The sequence below is a fragment of the Zonotrichia leucophrys genome, chromosome 3, assembly GCF_028769735.1.
Source record: "Zonotrichia leucophrys gambelii isolate GWCS_2022_RI chromosome 3, RI_Zleu_2.0, whole genome shotgun sequence".
Classification (NCBI taxonomy): domain Eukaryota; kingdom Metazoa; phylum Chordata; class Aves; order Passeriformes; family Passerellidae; genus Zonotrichia; species Zonotrichia leucophrys.
In genome coordinates this window covers 112,049,024-112,066,615 of record NC_088172.1, presented here as the reverse complement: position 1 = coordinate 112,066,615, position 17,592 = coordinate 112,049,024, and the positions used below count along the sequence as shown (strand labels likewise).

General features: G+C 54.0%; 1 protein-coding gene across 1 annotated transcript in view; it reads left to right on the top strand.

Moving 5' to 3' along the window:
• SCARA5 (scavenger receptor class A member 5) overlaps positions 1-13,116 on the top strand; it is a 37,393-nt gene extending 24,277 nt beyond the window's left edge. Inside the window, exons 6-9 of the mRNA XM_064707147.1 lie at positions 1,553-1,651; positions 6,937-6,999; positions 11,005-11,196; positions 12,942-13,116. Coding sequence (XP_064563217.1) covers positions 1,553-1,651; positions 6,937-6,999; positions 11,005-11,196; positions 12,942-13,078 — 491 coding nt within the window. The 3' untranslated portion in view covers positions 13,079-13,116. The remainder of the gene's footprint in view (positions 1-1,552; positions 1,652-6,936; positions 7,000-11,004; positions 11,197-12,941) is intronic.
• The last annotated feature ends 4,476 nt before the right edge of the window (positions 13,117-17,592 follow it).

The window sequence follows — 17,592 nt, the reverse complement described above, 5'->3', positions numbered from 1 at the left end:
AATGCATTATATATTTTTGTTTGCATTGCATTATATACTTTCCTTTTGGTTACAAATCCTTTATATATTTTTCTTTTGGCTACAAATGCATTCTTTTCTTTTCTTTTGGTCACAATGCATTATGTATTTTTCTTTGCTGAGCATCTCAATACAGCAGAACCAATCTATACCTTAACTTTTACCTACAGCCAATCATAACCACTGTAATTACCATATTCATGTTGCCGTTCTCCAATCACTAACAGTCAGTGCATTACAGTTCAAGCCAGAAGTTGTTTTTCAGTTTTCTTGCAGTGCAAAATTCTGAGAAAAAATTCCTTTTTTTCTACTTGTTTGCCTGTGCTATTTTCCTGCTTGGTACAAACATCTTCTTGTTTGGGGTGGTTTTTCCTTTGCTCTGAGCCATAAAAACCCTTCTAACCAACACAGCCTTTGCCTCCTTGGTTATCCAGCAAGACTGGCTCAGAAAGTCTTTTCTTCTTATCAAAACTGGCTTTAATTTCTATTCCTTCTTCCGATTCTACATTCAAAAATCTTTCTGTCAAGCAATTCTTTTCTTATCAAAAACTTGCTTTAATTTCTATTCCTTCTTCAGATTCTACATTCAAAAATCTTTCTGTCGAGCAATTCTTTTCTTATCAAAACTTGCTTTAATTTCTATTCCTTCATCCGATTCTACATTCAAAAATCTTTCTGTCGAGCAATTCTTCTCATCAAAAACTTGCTTTAATTTCTATTCCTTCATCAGATTCTACATTCAAAAATCTTTCTGTCGAGCAATTCTTTTCTTCTTACCAAAACTTGCTTTAATTTCTATTCCTTCACCCGATTCTACATTCAAAAATCTTTCTGTCGAGCAATTCTTTTCTTCTCATCAAAAACTTGCTTTAATTTCTATTCCTTCTTCAGATTCTACATTCAAAAATCTTTCTGTCGAGCAATTCTTTTCTTCTTATCAAAACTTGCTTTAATTTCTATTCCTTCTTCAGATTCTACATTCAAAAATCTTTCTGTCGAGCAATTCTTTTATTCTTATCAAAAACTTGCTTTAATTTCTATTCCTTCTTCAGATTCTACATTCAAAAATCTTTCTGTCAAGCAATTCTTTTCTTATCAAAAACTTGCTTTAATTTCTATTCCTTCTTCAGATTCTACATTCAAAAATCTTTCTGTCGAGCAATTCTTTTCTTATCAAAAACTTGCTTTAATTTCTATTCCTTCTTCAGATTCGACATTCAAAAATCTTTCTGTCAAGCAATTCTTTTCTTATCAAAACTTGCTTTAATTTCTATTCCTTCATCCGATTCTACATTCAAAAATCTTTCTGTCGAGCAATTCTTTTATTCTCATCAAAACTGGCTTCCATCTCTATTCCTTCATCAGACTCCACATTTAAAAATCTTTCTGCCAAAAGTCTCAAATCTGTGAGACTTCCTTGTCAAACTCTCATCCTTCCCAGCGTGGGACGGACTCTCTGGGGTCTCACAATCCACATCGGGATTGTGGAATTCTGCCGGAATCCGCTCATTTTGTCTCCTGCTCCCCATTCCAGGCCTTCCCGGGGAGCGGGGCCCGCCCGGCCCGCGCGGGCTGAAGGGGGACCCGGGAGAGCTGGGCCCGCGCGGCCCCGCGGGAATGCGGGGATTCAAAGGTACGGACGCGGAATTCCGGGCGGGAATCCGGGATCAGACGGGCTCTGGAGATCCCGGGATGAGGGGCAGAGCCCTGGGAGTGGGACCGGGGCACCCTCTGGCTCGGGAAGCACCCGGATCTCCTGGAGGAACGGGAATCCCAACAATTCCTGCTCCAACTGACAACAGTTGGGAATCCCAACAATTCCTGCTCCAACTGACAACAATGGGGAATCCCAACAATTCCTGCTCCAACCGCGGAGGGAACGGATGGATTTGGGATGTCCTCCCACTCCATGGGGTTCCATGGGGCCTCCCGGGCATTGCTCCCATGCCTGGCTCCATCAGGGATTTGGGAATGATCTCCTGGTATTTTCTGGAGCATTCCTGGCAGGCTGCCGTTTCCCATCTTCCCAGGAAAACTGTGGGAGTAGGAAGTTGGGATTTAGCGGGACACGGCTGTCCCTGGATTCCTGGCACGGGAAATTTCCAGCTGCAACCAAAACCAGGATTGAAAACCCCAAAAAACGCTCTTTGTGCCTCAAAATTCCTGCTGGGGAGGCTGGAAGGGAAAACACCCTGGGAAGAGCTGGGAGTTGGAGGGAACAGAAACCTGGAGGGGATTGGGATTGGGATTGGGATTGGGATTGGGATTGGGACTGGGATTGGGATTGGGATTGGGATTGGGATTGGGATTGGGATTGGGATTGGGATTGGGACTGGGATTGGGATGGGGATGGGGATTGGGACTGGAATTGGGACTGGAATTCGGACTGGGATTGGAATTGGGATTGGGACTAAGATTGGGACTGGAATTGGGATTGGGACTGGAATTCAGACTGGGACTGGGACTGGGATTGGGATTGGGATTGGGTTGGAAGGGACCTTAAAGATCCTCGAATTCCACGCCCTTCCACATCTCCCACTATCCCTGGTTGCTCCAGGAGGTTGGAAACCCCTGGATACATCCCTGGAGCACCAGGAATGTCGGGATTTCCTCACTGGCTCCTTAAATCCAGAAAATGATCCCAAAAATCCCTGGCTGGTTGGGATTTGCTGGCCCGATGCCGGATTTTCTCAGCAAGGAATCACGGAATTGTTGAGGCTGGAAAAGCTCTCCGAGTCCAACCATTCCCACCCCAATCCACATCTCCGAGTGCCACATTCCCATGGATTTGGATCCCTCGGGAATGGGGGCTCCGCCTCTGGTCTCGATGGTCTCTCAGGGCTTTTCCAACCTCAGCAATTCCATGAAAACCCCAAAGCCCTTCCCGGGTCCCGTCCCCATCCCAGGGATCCCTGCTGTCCCCACTTCAATGTGTCCCCCACCCCAAAAATCAATCCTCCCCTCGGAGATCGGGAATGTCGGATCCAGGGCTTCATCCGAGCCCTTTTCCAATGGAATTCCAGCCCCCCTGGCAGCGCTCGGGCAGTTTATGGGATTCTCTGGAATTTATGGGAAACAGACCCGGGCCCGGGCACGGATCCAAAGCCAGGCTTTGCCTTAAATCCCGGATTTCTGCAGGACCCTTCTCCAAGGACTTGGCAGGAACCCTCGGTTCCTCGGGAATTGCATCCCAGGAATCCTGGGATGGGGTTTTAGGTGTGCAGGAGCCTCCTCATGGAAAATTCCAGGTTTAAACGCCTCCCGGAGCGGCTCCAACCTGGCAGAGGAAGGGCAGATTCCCGAGTTCTTCTCCTCGTTGGTATTTTTCCGTTCTTCACGGATTGTTCCTCAAAATGACCCCCTCAAAAGTGGAGGATTTTTTCCCTCACTTCCAAATGGGAAAAATTATTCCGGGAAGTGAGGACAGGTCCACCCTCCCCAGTTTTCCACGGAAAAGGTCGTGCAGGGAAAACACTCAGGAGGAAAGAGTGAGAAAAATCCAAGGTGGGATCAGGAATTTTGGGATAAATTCAGTGGGAAAAGAGAAGATTCCTTCCAGATTTTCCCCAGGGTGGAGTTTTTTGGGAACATTCCCCGAGGCAGAACCTGCTTCCACCCAGAAAAATGGGATTGCTGCATCCTCCTGGGGCTTTTCCCAAGATTTTAGGATCCGTCCATCCCTGTGGATCTGTGGGTCTCTGTCACTGTGTCTGGGCCTACATTTTGTGCCCAATCCCAACAAAAAATTTGGGAAAACGGCCTGGAATGCTTTGATGCTGGATGGGGGAAGGCACCGGGCAGGACGGAGCGGGAGAGGCTTTTCCCAAATTCCCAGCTCTGTCCCAGCCCCAAGGATCCCTCCAGGCTCTCAGGGAATTGGATCTTGGGAATTTTTGGGGTCTTCTCCAGCCCCAGCACCGGAGTCACCGAGTTATTCCCACCGGAAATTTCCAGGGAAGAGGGGAGAGATGGGGGAAGGAAGGAAGGAAGGAAGGAAGGAAGGAAGGAAGTGGCGGAAGGAAGGAAGGAAGGAAGGAAGGAAGGAAGGAAGGAAGGAAGGAAGGAAGGAAGGAAGGAAGGAAGGAAGGAAGGAAGTGGCGGAAGGAAGGAAGGAAGTGGCGGAAGGAAGGAAGGAAGGAAGAAAGGAAGGAAGGAAGGAAGGAAGGAAGGAAGGAAGGAAGGAAGGAAGGAAGGAAGGAAGGAAGGAAGGAAGGAAGGAAGGAAGGAAGGAAGGAAGGAAGGAAGGAAGGAAGGAAGGAAGGAAGGAAGGAAGGAAGGAAGGAAGGAAGGAAGGAAGGAAAAGCTGGGGATTTGGGATTTCGGGATGGGAATCCTCTTCCACATTCCACGATCCCAGGGTGATCCAGCCTTTCCTGGGACACTGCCAGGGATCCAGGGCTTCACTGGGAATTCAGGACTCCAGGAAGGGTCTCCCTTCCCTTTTCCATCCCCGAATTCCATAAAAATCCCTCGGGATGGATCCTGAGTGTCCTTGATCCCAGAATGGTTTGGGATGGGATCCCTGGACCTTCAATCCCATCCCAGGGACACTTCCCACCATCCCAGGGTGATCCAAACCCACCCTTGGACGCTCCCAGGGATTCTCTGGGAATTCCAGCCCAGCCAGGAATCCCTTCCCAAGATCCCACCATCCCAAGCTCCCCTTTCCCACTGGAAGCCATTCCCTGCCTCCTGCCCCTCCATCCCATTCCCAAATCCCAGCTCTCCTGGAGCCCCTTTGGGATGGGGAAGCGGCTCCAAGGATTCCCTGGATCCTTCCCTGATCCAGCTGCACATTCCCAGCTCTCACAGCCCCATCCCGATTCCTCCTTGAGGAGGAATTTTGGGATCCAGGGATTCACTGGGAATTCAGGACTCCAGGAAGGGTCTCCCTTCCCTTTTCCACCCCCAAATTCCATGAAAATCCCCCGGGATGGACCCTGAGCGCCCTCGATCCCAGCATCCCAGAATTCCCGGCATCACTCCACCCTCTCCCCCACCCCATTTTGGGGACGAATCCCCCAAAACCCGGAATTGCCGCTTCCCAATCCCGATTCCTGGGTGTGAGGAGCCGGGGCCGCTCCGTGATCCCGACCCCGTCCCGAGGCGGGCGCCGCATCCCTGGCCCCGTTCCCGGGAATTTCCATCTGGATCCCATCAGCTCCGTCCCACGCAGCCCGCGGGAACGATCCCGCTCTCCCGGGGAACGGGCGGGAATTTCCTGCCCGCCTCGGCCCTGTTGGGATCGTTTCCCATCCCGTGCTCTCCTTCCTCCCGCGATTTCGGGCGTTGTTTGTTGTTCCTGGAGCGTCCCCGAGCCTTCCCTTGGGATCGGGCCGGGCTGGGCCAAGCCGGGATCGGCAAATCCGGGCCTGGAAAAGCCGGGAATGAGGGAGGAGGAGGCGCCGGGAGAGCCAAGGAATGTGCGAGCTCGTTAGCGAGGTCATTAACGGGATATTAAACCGTGATTGGGATATGGAATCATTCCCAGGATATGGAAATATTCCCGGGATATTAAACGGTGATTGGGATATGGAACCATTTCCGGGATATTAAACCATGGCTGGGATATGGAATCATTCCCAGGATATTAAACCATGATTGGGATATTGAATCATTCCCGGGATATTAAACCATGATTGGGATATTGAATAATTCCCGGGATATTAAACCATGATTTCGATACTGAATAATTCCCGGGGTATGGAATCATTCCCAGGATATTAAACCATGACTGGGATATGGAATCATTCCTGGGATATTAAACCGTGATTGGGATATGAAGCAATTCCTGGGATATTGAATAATTCCCGGGATATTAAACCATGATTGGGATATTGAATAATTCCCAGGATATGGAATCATTCCTGGGATATTAAACCATGATTGGGATATTGAATAATTCCCAGGATATTAAACCATTATTGGGATATGGAATCATTCCTGGGATATTAAACATGATTGGGATATGGAATAATTCCTGGGATATTAAACCATGATTGGGATATTGAATAATTCCCGGGATATTAAACCATAATTGGGATATGGAATAATTCCCGGGATATTAAACCATGATTGGGATATTGAATAATTCCCGGGATATTAAACCATGATTGGAATATTGAATAATTCCCAGGATATCAAAGGGGCAGGAATGTTTATCCCCCCTGGCATCGCCCTTTTCCATGGACACCATTCCATGATTTCCTGGCACTCCCTCAGGGATTTGGGAATCCCCAGCCCGACCCCCAAATGAGGCGTTTTTAGCCCCAAACGGGGTTTTCCACCCCCAAATCGGGAATTTCATCCCAAAATCCAGAAGGGATTTATGGGATCTGCAGTCAGGAATTCCAGGAGCGCCAGGCCTTTGTGTTCCCTCCGCCACAGGATGCGTTCCCAGAGGATTTTTTGGGATTTGGCATTTTTGGGAGCAGGGATGGGAAATGGGATATTGGGAGTGAGGGGGTTTTGGGGGGATTTATGGGGTCTGGAGGGGTCAAAGAGGGATGGGAATTTCTGGGAACGTATGGGAATTTATTGGGATTTCTGGGGGTCCAGGGGCACCAAAGAGGGATGGAGGTTTCTGGGAATTTCTGGAAATTTCTGGGGATTCCTGGGAATTTCTGGGGGTCCAGGGACACCAAAGAGGGATGGAGATTTCTGGGAATTTCTGGGAATTTCTGGGAATTTCTGGGAATTTCTGGGGATTTCTGGGGGTCCAGGGACATCAAAGAGGGATTGGAATTAATGAGGATTTATGGGAATGTATGGGAATTTAGTGGGATTTATGGGTGTTCAGGGGTATCAAAGAGGGATGGGGATTCCTGGGGATTCCTGGGAATTTCTGGGGATTTCTGGGAATTCCTGGGGGCTGTGGGGGCTCAGGGCACCCCCAAATTCCGTCTCCTCTCTTCCCAGGCGAGCGCGGCCCCAAGGGGGACAAGGGGGACCGGGGGGACCGAGGAGTGGCCGGTGGCACCGGTGAGTTCCCCACGGAGACCCCGGCGCGGAATTTGGGGGGATTTTTGGGAATTGGGAGCCCAGGGAGGGGAAATCCCTGATGGAAAGAGGAATTCCTGATGTTGGGAAAACCATGCCGGGGTTCTCCTGCGATTCCAGGGATGTCCCAGCCTGGGGACATTGCCCATGGAATGCCAGGGACATCCCAGCCTGGGGACACCATCCCTGGAGATGCCACCATGGATGATGTCAGCATGGATGACGTCACCATCCCTTTGAGATGCCACAATCCCTGGGGATGTCACTACAGATGATGTCGCCATGGATGACACCACTGTGGATGACATCACCGTCCCTTTGATGTCCCTGTGGCTGGCATCCCCATGGCTGCTGTCCCCATACCCAAGGTTGATATCCCCATGGATTATGTCCCCATGTTTGCTGTCCCCATGTTTGCTGTCCCCTGTCCCTCCTGCCATCCCACAGCTCCGTCCGAGGGCTCGGTGCGGCTGGTGAACGGCTCCTGTCCCCACGTTTGCTGTCCCCATGTTTGCTGTCCCCACGTCCCTCCTGGTGTCCCCCTGTCCATCCCCAGGTCCATCCGAGGGTTCGGTGCGCCTGGTGAATGTCTCCTGTCCCCATGTCCCTCATGGTGTCCCCCTGTCCATCCCCAGTTCCCTCGGAGGGCTCGGTGTGCCTGGTGAACGGCTCCTGTCCCCATGTCCATGTTTACTGTCCCCATGTCCCCCTGTCTGTCCCCAGCTCCCTCCGAGGGCTCGGTGCGCCTGGTGAACGGCTCCTGTCCCCGTGTCCATGTTTACTGTCCCCATGTCCCCTCCTGGTGTCCCCATGTCCATGTTTGCTGTCCCTCCTGGTGTCCCCAGTTCCCTCCGAGGGCTCAGTGCGCCTGGTGAACCACTCCTGTCCCCGTGTCCATGTTTACTGTCCCCATGTCCCTCCTGGTGTCCCCATGTCCCTCCTGGTGTCCCCATGTCCATCCTGGTGTCCCCGTGTCCATGTTTGCTGTCCCCCTGTCCATCCACAGTTCCCTCCGAGGGCTCAGTGCGCCTGGTGAACGGCTCCTGTCCCCATTCCCACATCTACTGTCCCCATGTCCATCCTGGTGTCCCCATGTCCATGTTTACTGTCCCCATGTCCCCCTGTCTGTCCCACAGTTCCCTCTGAGGGCTCGGTGCGCCTGGTGAACGGCTCCTGTCCCCATGTCCCTCCTGGTGTCCCCATGTCCCTCCTGGTGTCCCCAGGTCCGTCCGAGGGCTTGGTGCGCCTGGTGAACGGCTCCTGTCCTCATGTCCATCCTGGTGTCCCCATGTCCCTCCTGGTGTCCCCAGGTCCATGTTTACTGTCCCCATGTCCCCATGTCCATCCCACAGTTCCCTCTGAGGGCTCGGTGCGCCTGGTGAACGGCTCCTGGTGTCCCCATGTCCCTCCTGGTGTCCCCATGTCCCTCCTGGTGTCCCCATGTCCATCCTGCTGTCCCCCTGTCCCTCCCCAGTTCTGTCCGAGGGCTCCGTGTGCCTGGTGAACGGCTCCTGTCCCCATGTCCATGTTTGCTGTCCCCATGTCCACATTTACTGTCCCCATGTCCATGTTTGCTGTCCCCGTGTCCATCCTGATGTCCCCATGTCCCTCCTGCTGTCCCCAGCTCCCTCGGAGGGCTCGGTGCACCTGGTGAACGGCTCCTGTCCCCATGTCCACGTTTGCTGTCCCCATGTCCATCCTGGTGTCCTCATGTCCCCCTGTCCGTCCCCAGGTCCGTCCGAGGGCTCAGTGTGCCTGGTGAACGGCTCCTGTCCCCATGTCCATGTTTGCTGTCCCCATGTCCCTCCTGGTGTCCCCATGTCCCTCCTGGTGTCCCCCTGTCCCTCCTGGTGTCCCCAGCTCCGTCCGAGGGCTCGGTGCGCCTGGTGAACGGCTCCTGTCCCCATGTCCATGTTTGCTGTCCCCATGTCCATGTTTGCTGTCCCCATGTCCATCCTGGTGTCCCCATGTCCATGTTTACTGTCCCTCCTGGTGTCCCCAGCTCCGTCCGAGGGCTCGGTGTGCCTGGTGAACGGCTCCTGTCCCCATGTCCCTCCTGGTGTCCCCGTGTCCATGTTTGCTGTCCCCATGTCCATCCTGCTGTCCCCATGTCCATCCTGCTGTCCCCATGTCCATGTTTGCTGTCCCCCTGTCCATCCACAGTTCCCTCTGAGGGTTCAGTGCACCTGGTGAACGGCTCCTGTCCCCGTGTCCATGTTTGCTGTCCCCCTGTCTATCCCCAGTTCTGTCCGAGGGCTCGGTGCACCTGCTGAACAGCTCCGGGGCCACGTTTGCTGTCTCCATGTCCATCCTGCTGTCCCCCTGTCTGTCCCACAGTTCCATCGGAGGTCTCGGTGTGCCTGGTGAACAGCTCCTGTCCCCATGTCCATCCTGGTGTCCCCATGTCCATGTTTACTGTCCCTCCTGGTGTCCCCAGTTCCCTCCGAGGGCTCGGTGCGGCTGGTGAATGTCTCCTGTCCCCATGTCCATCCTGGTGTCCCCATGTCCATGTTTACTGTCCCCATGTCCCTCCTGCCATCCGCAGCTCCCTCGGAGGGCTCGGTGCGCCTGGTGAACGGCTCCTGTCCCTATGTCCATGTTTGCTGTCCCCATGTCCATCCTGATGTCCCCATGTCCATCCTGCTGTCCCTCCTGGTGTCTCCAGTTCCCTCAGAGGGCTCGGTGCGGCTGGTGAACCACTCCTGTCCCCGTGTCCATCCTGGTGTCCCCGTGTCCCTCCTGGTGTCCCCATGTCCATCCCACAGTTCCATCTGAAGGCTCGGTGTGGCTGGTGAACGGCTCCCGTCCCCACGTTTGCTGTCCCCATGTTTGCTGTCCCCACGTCCCTCCTGGTGTCCCCCTGTCCATCCCCAGGTCCGTCCGAGGGTTCGGTGCGGCTGGTGAATGTCTCCTGTCCCCATGTCCCTCGTGGTGTCCCCATGTCCATCCCCAGCTCCCTCGGAGGGCTCGGTGCGCCTGGTGAACGGCTCTTGTCCCCGTGTCCATGTTTGCTGTCCCCATGTCCATGTTTGCTGTCCCCATGTCCATCCTGATGTCCCCCTGTCCGTCCCCAGCTCCCTCCGAGGGCTCGGTGCGCCTGGTGAACGGCTCCGGGGCCCATGTCCATGTTTGCTGTCCCCATGTCCCTCCTGGTGTCCCCATGTCCATGTTTACTGTCCCCGTGTCCATCCTGGTGTCCCCATGTCCCTGTTTACTGTCCCCATGTCCATCCTGGTGTCCCCATGTCCCTCCTGCTGTCCCCAGCTCCGTCCGAGGGCTCGGTGCGCCTGGTGAACGGCTCCTGTCCCCATGTCCCTCCTGGTGTCCCCATGTCCATCCTGGTGTCCCCATGTCCATCCTGGTGTCCCCATGTCCCCCTGTCCATCCCCAGCTCCGTCCGAGGGCTCGGTGCGCCTGGTGAACGGCTCCTGTCCCCGTGTCCATGTTTGCTGTCCCCCTGTCTGTCCCACAGTTCCATCGGAGGGCTCGGTGCGCCTGGTGAACGGCTCCTGTCCCCATGTTTGCTGTCCCCATGTCCATGTTTGCTGTCCCCATGTCCATCCTGCTGTCCCCATGTCCCTCCTGGTGTCCCCAGCTCCATCCGAGGGCTCGGTGCGCCTGGTGAACGGCTCCTGTCCCCGTGTCCATGTTTACTGTCCCCATGTCCATCCTGGTGTCCCCATGTCCCCCTGTCCGTCCCCAGCTCCCTGGGAGGGCTCGGTGCGCCTGGTGAACAGCTCCGGGGACCACATTTACTGTCCCCGTGTCCATGTTTGCTGTCCCCATGTCCCTCCTGGTGTCCCCCTGTCCATCCGCAGCTCCGTCCGAGGGCTCGGTGTGCCTGGTGAACGGCTCCTGTCCCCATGTCCATGTTTGCTGTCCTCATGTCCCTCCTGCTGTCCCCATGTCCCTCCTGGTGTCCCCATGTCCCTCCTGGTGTCCCCATGTCCATGTTTACTGTCCCCATGTCCCCCTGTCCATCCGCAGCTCCATCCGAGGGCTCGGTGCGCCTGGTGAACGGCTCCGGGCCCCACGAGGGGCGCCTGGAGATTTTCCACGAGCGCCGCTGGGGCTCGGTGTGCGACGACGGCTGGGACGGGCGGGACGGGGACGTGGCGTGCCGCATGCTGGGCTACCCCGGCGCCGCCGACGTCTTCCGCATGGCGCGCTTCGGACAAGGTGGGACACGGGGGACGGGAGCGGGATCCGGGATCGGGAATGGGATTGGGATCGGGAATGGGATCCGGGATCGGGAACGGGATCCGGGATCGGGAATGGGATCAGGGATCGGGAGCGGGATCCGGGATCGGGAACGGGATCCGGGATCGGGAATGGGATTGGGGATCGGGAATGGGATCCGGGATCGGGAATGGGATGGGGAATGGGAATGGGAATGGGATTTGGAATGGGGAATGGGATTGGGATTTTGGATGGGGAATGGGATTGGGATTGGGAACGGGAATGGGATTTGGAATGGGATTGGGGAACGGCTCCTAGGGATTGGGAACGGGCTTCGGGATTGGGAATGGGATTGGGATGGGGGATGGCTCCTGTGGGATTTGGGATTTGGAATGGCTCCTCGGGATTCGGGATTGGGAATGGGATTGGGATGGGGGATGGCTCCTGTGGGATTTGGGATTTGGAATGGCTCCTCGGGATTGGGAATGGGATTGGGAGTGGGAATGGGAATGGGATTTGGGATGGGGAATGGGATTTGGATTGGGAATGGGAATGGGATTTGGGATGGGGAATGGGATTGGGATTTGGGATGGGATTGGGATTGGGGAACGGCTCCTTGGGATTGGGAATGGGATTGGGAACGGGCACGGGATTCAGGATTGGGAATGGGATTGGGATGGGGGATGGCTCCTGTGGGATTTGGGATTTGGAATGGCTCCTCGGGATTGGGAATGGGATTGGGAGTGGGAATGGGATTTGGGATTGGGATTTGGGATTGGGAATGAGATTCAGGATTGGGAACAGCTCCTCGGGATTGGGAACGGGATTCGGGATGGGGAACGGCTCCTCAGGACCGGGAACAGGATTTGGGATCGAGAACGGGATTCGGGATGGGGAATGGGATTCAGGATCGAGAACAGCTCCTGTGGGATTTGAGAATGGATCCTCAGCATTGCGAGTGGCTGCTTGGGATTGGGAACGGCTCCTCTGGATTGGGAACAGGATTTGGGATGGAGAACGGGATTCAGGATGGGGAATGGGATTCAGGAATAGGATTTGGGATTGGGAATGGCTCCTCAGGATTGGGAACGGGATTCGAGATGTGGAATAGCTCCTGTGGGATTTGGGAATGTCTCCTTGGGATTGGGAACTGCTCCTATGGGATTGGGAATGGGATTTAAGATTGGGAATGGGATTCGGGATTGGGAACAGCTCCTCGGGATCAGAAATGGGATTTGGGATTGGGAGTGGTTCCTGTGGGATTTGGGAACAGATCCTCAGGATTTGGAATGGGATTCAGGATGGGGAACGGGATTCGGGATGGAGACTGGCTCCTGTGGGATTTGGGAACGGGATTTGGGATTGGGAACGGCTCCTCGGGATTTGGAAGAGCTTCTTGAGATCCTGGGGAACAGCTCCTGAGGGATTTGGGAACGGCTCCTCGGGATCCCAGGGAACGGCTCCTCGGGATTGGGAACAGGATTTGGGATTGGGAACGGCTCCTCGGGATTGGGAACTGCTCCTTGGGATTTGGGAATGGCTCCTTGGGATCCCAGGGAACGGCTCCTAGGGATTGGGAACAGCTCCTGTGGGATTGGGAACAGCTCCTGTGGGATTTGGGAATGGGTCATCGGGATCCCGGGGAACGGCTCCTTGGGTTTCAGGAATGGCTCCTGTGGGATCGCGGTAATTCTGTCCTGGGGACATCCCTGTAGTTCTGTCCGTGTCCGTGTGTCCGTCCGCAGGCGCGGGGAGGATCTGGATGGACGACGTGTCCTGCACGGGCACCGAGGAGTCCCTGGAGCTCTGCAGCTTCTCGGGCTGGGGCCGCACCAACTGCGGCCACGCCGAGGACGCCGGAGTGCGCTGCCGGACAGACTGACAGTGACCAACCGGACAGACTGACAGCTGCTGGACAGACTGACACCAACCGGACAGACTGACTGACAGCGGCCCGACAGACTGACACCAAATGGACAGACTGACTGACACAGACCGGACAGACTGACAGCAACCGGACAGACTGACAGCGACTGACTGGACAGACTGACAGCAGCCGGACAGACTGACAGCGGCCGGACAGACAGACTGACACAGACCGGACAGACTGACAGCAACCGGCCGGACAGACTGACAGCGGCCGGACAGACTGACACCAACCGGACAGACTGACAGCAGCCGGACAGACTGACAGTGACCAACTGGACAGACTGACAGCAGCCGGACAGACTGACAGCTGCCGGACAGACTGACAGCGACTGACTGGACAGACTGACAGCGGCTGGACAGACTGACAGCAACCGGCCGGACAGACTGACACCGACCGGACAGACTGACAGCAGCCGGACAGACTGACACCGACCGGACAGACTGACAGCTGCCGGACAGACTGACAGCGACCGGACAGACTGACAGCTGCCGGACAGACTAACAGCGACCAACTGGACAGACTGACAGCAACCCGACAGACTGACACTGACCAACCGGACAGACTGACAGTGACCGGACAGACTGACACCAACTGGACAGACTGACACCAACCAACCTGACAGACAGACACCAGCAGGACAGACTGACACCAACCGGACAGACAGACTGACACCAACTGGACAGACAGACTGACACAGACCAGACAGACTGACAGCAACCGGACAGACTGACAGCCGCCGGACAGACTGACACCAACCGGACAGACTGACAGCAGCCGGACAGACTGACAGTGACCAACCGGACAGACTGACAGCTGCTGGACAGACTGACAGACTGACACCAACCGGACAGACTGACAGCGACTGACTGGACAGACTGACAGCGGCCGGACAGACTGACACCAAACGGACAGACTGACAGCAAACGGACAGACAGACTGACAGCGGCCGGACAGACTGACACCAAACGGACAGACTGACACCAAACGGACAGACTGACACCAACCCGACAGACAGACTGACAGCTGCCGGACAGACTGACAGCGGCCGGACAGACTGACACCAACCGGACAGACTGACAGCAACTGACTGGACAGACTGACAGCGACCGGACAGACTGACAGCGACTGACCCGGACAGACTGACAGCAAATGGACAGACTGACTGACAGTGACCGGACAGACTGACAGTGACCAGACAGACTGACAGCAGCTGGACAGACTGACACAGACCAGACAGACAGACAGCTGCTGGACAGACTGACAGCAAACGGACAGACAGACTGACAGCTGCCGGACAGACTGACAGCGACTGACGCGGACAGACTGACAGCTGCCGGACAGACTGACAGCGACCGGCCGGACAGACTGACAGCAGCTGGACAGACTGACAGCAAACGGACAGACTGACACCAAATGGACAGACAGACTGACAGCGGCCAGAGAGACTGACACTGACCAACCGGACTGACACCAACTGGACAGACTGACACCAAAACCCATCCCATAGGGAATGACCCCAAATCCACCCCATAACGGAATGACCCAAAACCCATCCCAAAAGGGCCAGGACCTGACTCCAAATCCATCCCATAACAGACTGATCCCAAAATCCATCCCAAAGGAGAAATCCCAAACCCGCCCCAAAGGGGGAAACCCCAAACCCATCCCAAAAAGGAAACCCCAAATCCATCCCAAAAGGGAAAATCTCCAATAGACCCCAAAGGGGTCAGGGGATAACCCCAAATCCATCCCAAAGAGACCAGGGTGAAAATCCCAAATCCATCCCAAAAAGCTTGCGCTGAAAACCCTAAATCCACCCCAAAAGGGAAAACCCCAAAATCATCCCAAAGGGGTCAGGGGATAACCCCAAATCCACCCCAAAGAGACCGGGGTGAAAACCCCAAACCCATCCCAAAGGGGAAAATCCCAAATCCATCCCAAAGAGACCGGGGAGAAATCCCAAACCCATCCCAAAAGAGAAAATCCCAAATCCACCCCAAAGAGACCGGGGTGAAAACCCCAAACCCATCCCAAAAGGGGAAAATCCCAAATCCATCCCAAAGGGGAAAATCCCAAATCCATCCCAAAAGAGAAAATCCCAAATCCACCCCAAAGAGACTGGGGAGAAATCCCAAACCCATCCAAAGGGGAAAATCCCAAATCCATCCTGAAGGGGAAAATCCCAAATCCATCCCGAAGAGACTGGGGAGAAATCCCAAACCCATCCCAAAGGGGAAAATCCCAAACCCATCCCAAAAGGGGAAAATCCCAAATCCATCCCAAAAGAGAAAATCCCAAATCCATCCCAAAGAGACTGGGGAGAAATCCCAAATCCATCCCAAAAGAGAAAATCCCAAATCCACCCCAAAGAGACTGGGGTGAAAACCCCAAACCCATCCCAAAAGGGGAAAATCCCAAATCCATCCCAAAAGAGAAAATCCCAAATCCATCCCAAAGAGACTGGGGAGAAATCCCAAACCCATCCCAAAGGGGAAAATCCCAAATCCATCCCAAAAGAGAAAATCCCAAATCCACCCCAAAGAGACTGGGGAGAAATCCCAAATCCATCCCAAAAGAGAAAATCCCAAATCCACCTCAAAGAGACCGGGGTGAAAACCCCAAATCCATCCCAAAGGGGAAAATCCCAAATCCATCCCAAAAGGGGCCAGGGGTGATCCCAAAAACGACGGCCCCAAATCCATCCCAAATCCCCGTCCCAGCCCGGATCCCGGGAATGGGATCGTTCCCAGAGAAATAAAGGATTTGTTCTTCTCCCAGTGGGGCTTATGGGATTTATGGGTTTTTTTGGGGTTTATGGTGTTTATGGGGTTATGAGGTTTATGGGGTTCCTTGAGGTTTGGGGGGTTTTATGGGGTTTTTGGGTTTTATGGAGATTTAATGTGGTTTATAGGGTTTGAGGGATTCTATGGGGTTTATGGAGGTTTGTGGGGTTTTATGGGGTTTATGGGGGTTTTATGGGGATTTCATGTGGTTTATAGGGTTTATGGGATTTAATGTGGTTTATGGGTGTTTTATGAGGATTTATGGGGTTTATAGGAGTTTATGGGATTTAATGTGGTTTATGGGGTTTTGGGAGTATTTTATGGGGTTTATGGGGGTTTTATGTGGTTTATTATGAGATTTTATGGGGTTTATGAGGTTTATAGAGTTTTAGGGGGGGCTTATGGGGATTTATGGAGTTTATGTGGTTTATGGGATTTATGGGGATTTATGGGGTTTATCGGGTTATATGGGGTTTTATGGGGGGTTTTACAGGGTTTTATGGGGTTTATCTGGATTTAGGGGGTTTTATTGGGATTTAGGGGATTTATGAGGTTTTAGGGGGGGGTTATGGGGATTTAGGGGGTTTATGGGCATTTATGGGGATCTATGGGATTTTATGGAGGTTTAGGGGATTTATGAGGTTTTATGGCAGTTTGGGAGATTTATGGGATTTATGGCGTTTAGAGGTATTTTGGGGGATTTTATGGGGATTTAGGGTATTTATGGGATTTTTATTGGGGTTTTATGGGCATTTATGGGGTTTCCTGGGGGTTGAGAGGGATTTATGGGGTTTTATTGGCTTTTATGGGGTTTATGCAATTTATGGGGGTTTGGGGGATTTTATGGGGTTTAGGGTGTTTTATGGGGTTTAAGGGGTTAATGGGGGTTTATGATGTTTATGGGGTTTAATGGGGCATTATGGGATTGATGGGGTTTATGGGGTTATGAGGTTCGTGAGGTTTATGGAGGTTTGTGGGCCTTTATGGGGTTTATGTTTTTATTTTTTTTTTGTTTGTGGGGTTTATGGGGTATTTTTGGTTTTTTTATAGGGGTTTGTGGTATTTATGGGATTTTATTGGGGTTTATGGGTATTTATGTGCTTTTATGGACATTTATGGAGTTTTTATGGCGGTTTAGGGCATTTATGGGGTTTTATGGGGGTTTAGGGGGATTTTTGGGGTTTTGGGGGTTTAGAGGTATATTTGAGATTTTTATGGGGTTTTCGGGCATTTATGTTTTTCCACGGACCCCCCCCCAGCGCCCCCCCAAATTCCTGGGCACCCCCTCTCCCCTCTTTGCCCCTTCCCAGCCCCGCGGAGCCCCCGGAGCGCCCCAAATCCCCCCGGGACCGCCCCAAGCCACGCCCACCGCGCGCTGGCCACGCCCCCACACCGCGCGCGCGCGCGCGCGCAGATTACGTCACCCCGCCCGAGCTGGGCCACGCCCCCTCGCTTTGACCGCGCCCCGCGCCTGCCCGCGCTGCTCTGGCCACGCCCCCTCGCGCCATATTTGGTGTTGGGTCACTCCCCCAGGAAGGGGCGGGGCCGGCGCGAGCGCGCGCGCGGGGGGTTCGAACGCGGCGCCCGAAAACGGCCGGAAAAGGCGGGAAAAGGATCCAGGGATTTCCCGGGAATTTCCTTGGGATCGGCAGCAGGAGAGGGAAAAGGACCCCGGGATTCCCT